The following is a 3,472-nucleotide window of genomic DNA, read 5'->3' as shown; positions in this document are numbered from 1 at the left end:
TTGTCTGGTCCTTGGTGGCGGCCCGTCTGATCTACCGCGTTGCAGCTCCGTGGCTGCGGTGCTTATCTTCCGACCGTGTCTCCGATGGCGACCTCGCCCTTCCTCACCTTGTACTTGCCGTGGTGAAGCGGTACTTCATCTCACTCATTGATGGCGGCGGAGATCGGCGGCATGGCGCCGTGGAGGCTCGGCGTCCGATGCGCCGAGATGGACTCGCGCAGGAGGAGGTAGCTGTCTGGCGTCATGGTGACGTCGATGGCTGATGTGGCCTTCACAAGGTAGAAGACTCAATATCATCTGAAGACGGACCTGTGGAAGATGGTGGCGACGACGCAAGAGTGTGTCTGACCGGATTGTGCCCCAGACCCGGTATGTGGCTCGGCTGGGGCTTCCGGCTTTTGATGTTAGGTTTAGGTGAGTAGTTTGGGTAGGGGCCCAGCTAGCATCCCTTCATCATATGGATAAGAGTAGTGGCATATGTTGCCAAGATGGTGGATTCAGGTATATTGTTTGTAATACTTTGTAAGGTCCTCGAGAATAATTAATAAAGTGGCCGTATGCATCTCCCAGATGCAGAGGCCCGGGGCCATCCTCCTTTTTTAAAAAAAATATATCACGAGGCAAACTGACGGTCTAGATAGTAGGTACCATGTAGCTCGGCCTATGCAAAAACTTTGCGCGCCCAATGGCCATACGAAGTTACAAGGTAAACAAGAACCATGTGTGAATACCAGTATTATCTCTGCAGTTTATGTAAATCTGTAACTATGGCCGCGGGCATTGCAAAACGGGTTTCTTTGGGATCAAAAGAAGTTGAAAGGAGGCAAGTTTTGCTGCAACCAAGGTCCTATATTCGCTCTTCTAATTTTCTATCAGCTCAGAAGCCTGGATCATTTGTACAGTGGCACTGGGCTTGAGACTTATTGCTGCTTCCGAATTCACCTCATACTCTTCAGAATCCTGAGGTTGAAGCGGGTGAAAAAATACAAGTCAAGATCAGATGTGACGCAGAATGGCAAGAGCTATTGTTGCTATTTTCGGTAAGATGATTCTTTTTCCTGAAATAATAAAGTATAGAAAAGCTACCTTTGCTTATGTAGATGAGAGAGGGCCTTCAAGCAAAGTCATGTGTGATGCAATACACAGGCTACCCTTTGAACCTGGAGGGTTGCACTTGCGCCATGTGAGGGCATGGAAGTTTCTTTACACTGATGGTCCAATGCAAGGTTTTGGATCCCAAGCGAGCCTTTTTTCTCGAGGGGCACCGAAATTCACGGTTCCCACGGTAACCACGAAATACCGGAAAAAATTCGGACGAAATTCAAAATCAAATTTTGAATTCAAATATTTCAAAGTTGATATAGATAATCTTTTAACTCTATGACATCACAGTCTTTCTCCTAGTGTAGTGGCTGAACACACGCACCCACCGATGCCGCTTGGTCAGAGATTTCGAGTTTGACTCCTGCGGCTCCAGAATTTTTCAACTCTGTTAGTTTTTTACTTTCGCATTCTAAAAAAGAAAGAAAAAGTGTTGAAGGTAAGACTCGAACCCGCGACCTGCAACTCCACAAAGCAAGCCTTTGTCACTATGCCAATGTGGGCGCTGTTGCTACATGAGAGATGCCGCTTATTTAACAGCAGAGTGATCGTTTGAATTCAAATTTCAAAAAAACTCGAATTTTTTTGCTTGGTATGAGTGTTTTCCATGGGGTAGCGGTAAACGCAGTAACCGCTCAGGATCGCGAAATTTCGAGCGGTACCCAAAACAATGGTCCAACGGCACCTGCAACCGCGACTGCGCCTCCGAAACTGGAAATTTGCGATCTTGATGGATCAAAATGTAAGCTTTTGAATGCAAGATGAACACCCAATAACTCGAGTGGCAAACAAACAACAATACACAAGATTCTCATGGTCAGTTGTCAACTATGATCTGATCTTCTGCAAGGAAAGAAAAATACCAACATACCTATTTTGCACACGAACGAAAGACCGACTTACAACCACAGTTTGGATTGGATGAACTTGATTTTCACTCTATGCCAGCCAGATTCTCCAGAGACAAGAGCGCGAACGCGATACATAACAAGCCCAATGCTAACTAGCAGTTGCAGAAACATTGTGCTAGCTAGATAATCGCTAATTCTTTTAATGAAGTGATGAGAAAAAAGAAATAACTGGTCAGTTGCACAACAATTTGAACTCCTGCAGATACATGCCAGAATAATTTTTTCCCGACGGGTGGTTAGTAGATATTACAAGAAGAGAGTGCCAAAGTATACTTCCTGAATGAGAAACTAGCAAACACCATTCATCCGGCACAAAATATGGTCTTACCACAGGTGCCTGTAGAAAGGAAGAAAGAAACAGATGACAAAGCATAAGTTGTCCATAGTCATCAGGAAGGCAGAAGAGAGAGCTTCAGTCGCGAGTTTAGTTTCTGCTAGATTTATCAGAAACAATTAAAACTGGCTTGGAACTGGCTGTACCTCTTTGCATGAAGGAGCTTCAGGAGCAGCACCTTTGTTGAGGAGTCTGACCCAGGTGAGGGTGGTGTCGACGTGGCTGACGAGAGGGAAAAGCTGGAGGTAGAAGGTGATCTCACCCTGCACCTCGCGGAGCTCGTCGGCGTGGCGCGCCCCCAAGAAGCACCGGTAGAGGTATCTGCGGCCCTGGCAGGACCTGACGAGCAGCAGCGCGCGCCGGAGCGTCTCCTCGAGCTGCTCCATCGGATTCCTCGTCTCCGGCTGCTGCATGAGCTGCGCGGCGTGGAGCTGGTGCAGCAGGTCTCCGATCATCTTGGCGCGGCGCGCGAGCTGCAGGCAGGTGGCTCTGTTCCTCCGGACCGTCTGCGCCGCATCGGCGATCATCTTGATGATCCCGTATGCGTCCACTCCTGCAAACTGCGCAACCATGGCAGCCTGACCAACTAGAGCCATTGCTTATCTTGCTTTGGTTCAGGATCGATCTTGGAGCAGATCCAGTGTTCCAATCCAAGAGAAGGAGGAGGAGGAGGATGTGTTCACTCTGGGTCAGGGAGAGCAAGATCCAACTAGCTGCTCATAAAAAGGCCGCCCGCGATATATGGTGTACAAGTGACGACGATGACTTTGACTAGCGTGGGCAATATATGCTCCTACCGTTCAATTATTTGATTTTTCAATCATACGTACCTCCATTATTGACATTTGGACAGAGATAGCTTAAGGTGAGTCCAAAGTTGGGCAGGTTCCCGGAAACTTCAGGCTTCTAGTTTGAATGATTCGTCGGAAATGAGACTGAGCAAGGGCTACGGCAGGCCGTCCGGCGTGACACGAGCAATTGTTCCAGGTTTGAATCTTTCTCTGCTGCTATATGAGCAGCATTTAAAGATTGAAGTGCTACTTGACGAACTTACTGAGAACCTTCCCATCTTCTGTGACCTCCATATTCATACCTGTTGGAGCCGGAGGCCATGATAGAAACCTCA

General features: G+C 47.8%; 1 protein-coding gene across 2 annotated transcripts; it reads right to left on the bottom strand.

Annotated features, from left to right (window-relative positions):
* Positions 1–720: 720 nt before the first annotated feature.
* On the bottom strand, positions 721–3,095 carry LOC119286035 (cell number regulator 13-like). 2 transcript variants are annotated; one of them, XR_005140171.1, is made up of 3 exons: positions 2,493–3,095; positions 1,087–2,349; positions 721–960 (listed from the first exon to the last, which is right to left on the bottom strand). XR_005140171.1 is itself a non-coding variant. In XM_037565373.1 (2 exons), the coding sequence occupies exons 1-2, from the start codon at positions 2,940–2,942 to the stop codon at positions 2,185–2,187; spliced, it is 615 nt and encodes a 204-aa protein (XP_037421270.1). In that variant the 5' UTR covers positions 2,943–3,095; the 3' UTR covers positions 721–2,184. The 2 variants fall into 2 exon arrangements, 1 of the variants encoding a protein (XP_037421270.1); XM_037565373.1 differs by having other exon boundaries at positions 721–2,349.
* Between the last annotated feature and the right edge of the window lie 377 nt (positions 3,096–3,472).

This window comes from Triticum dicoccoides, chromosome 4A, assembly GCF_002162155.2.
Source record: "Triticum dicoccoides isolate Atlit2015 ecotype Zavitan chromosome 4A, WEW_v2.0, whole genome shotgun sequence".
NCBI classification, from domain to species: Eukaryota; Viridiplantae; Streptophyta; class Magnoliopsida; order Poales; family Poaceae; genus Triticum; species Triticum dicoccoides.
This window is presented reverse-complemented; position numbering and strand designations above follow the sequence as displayed.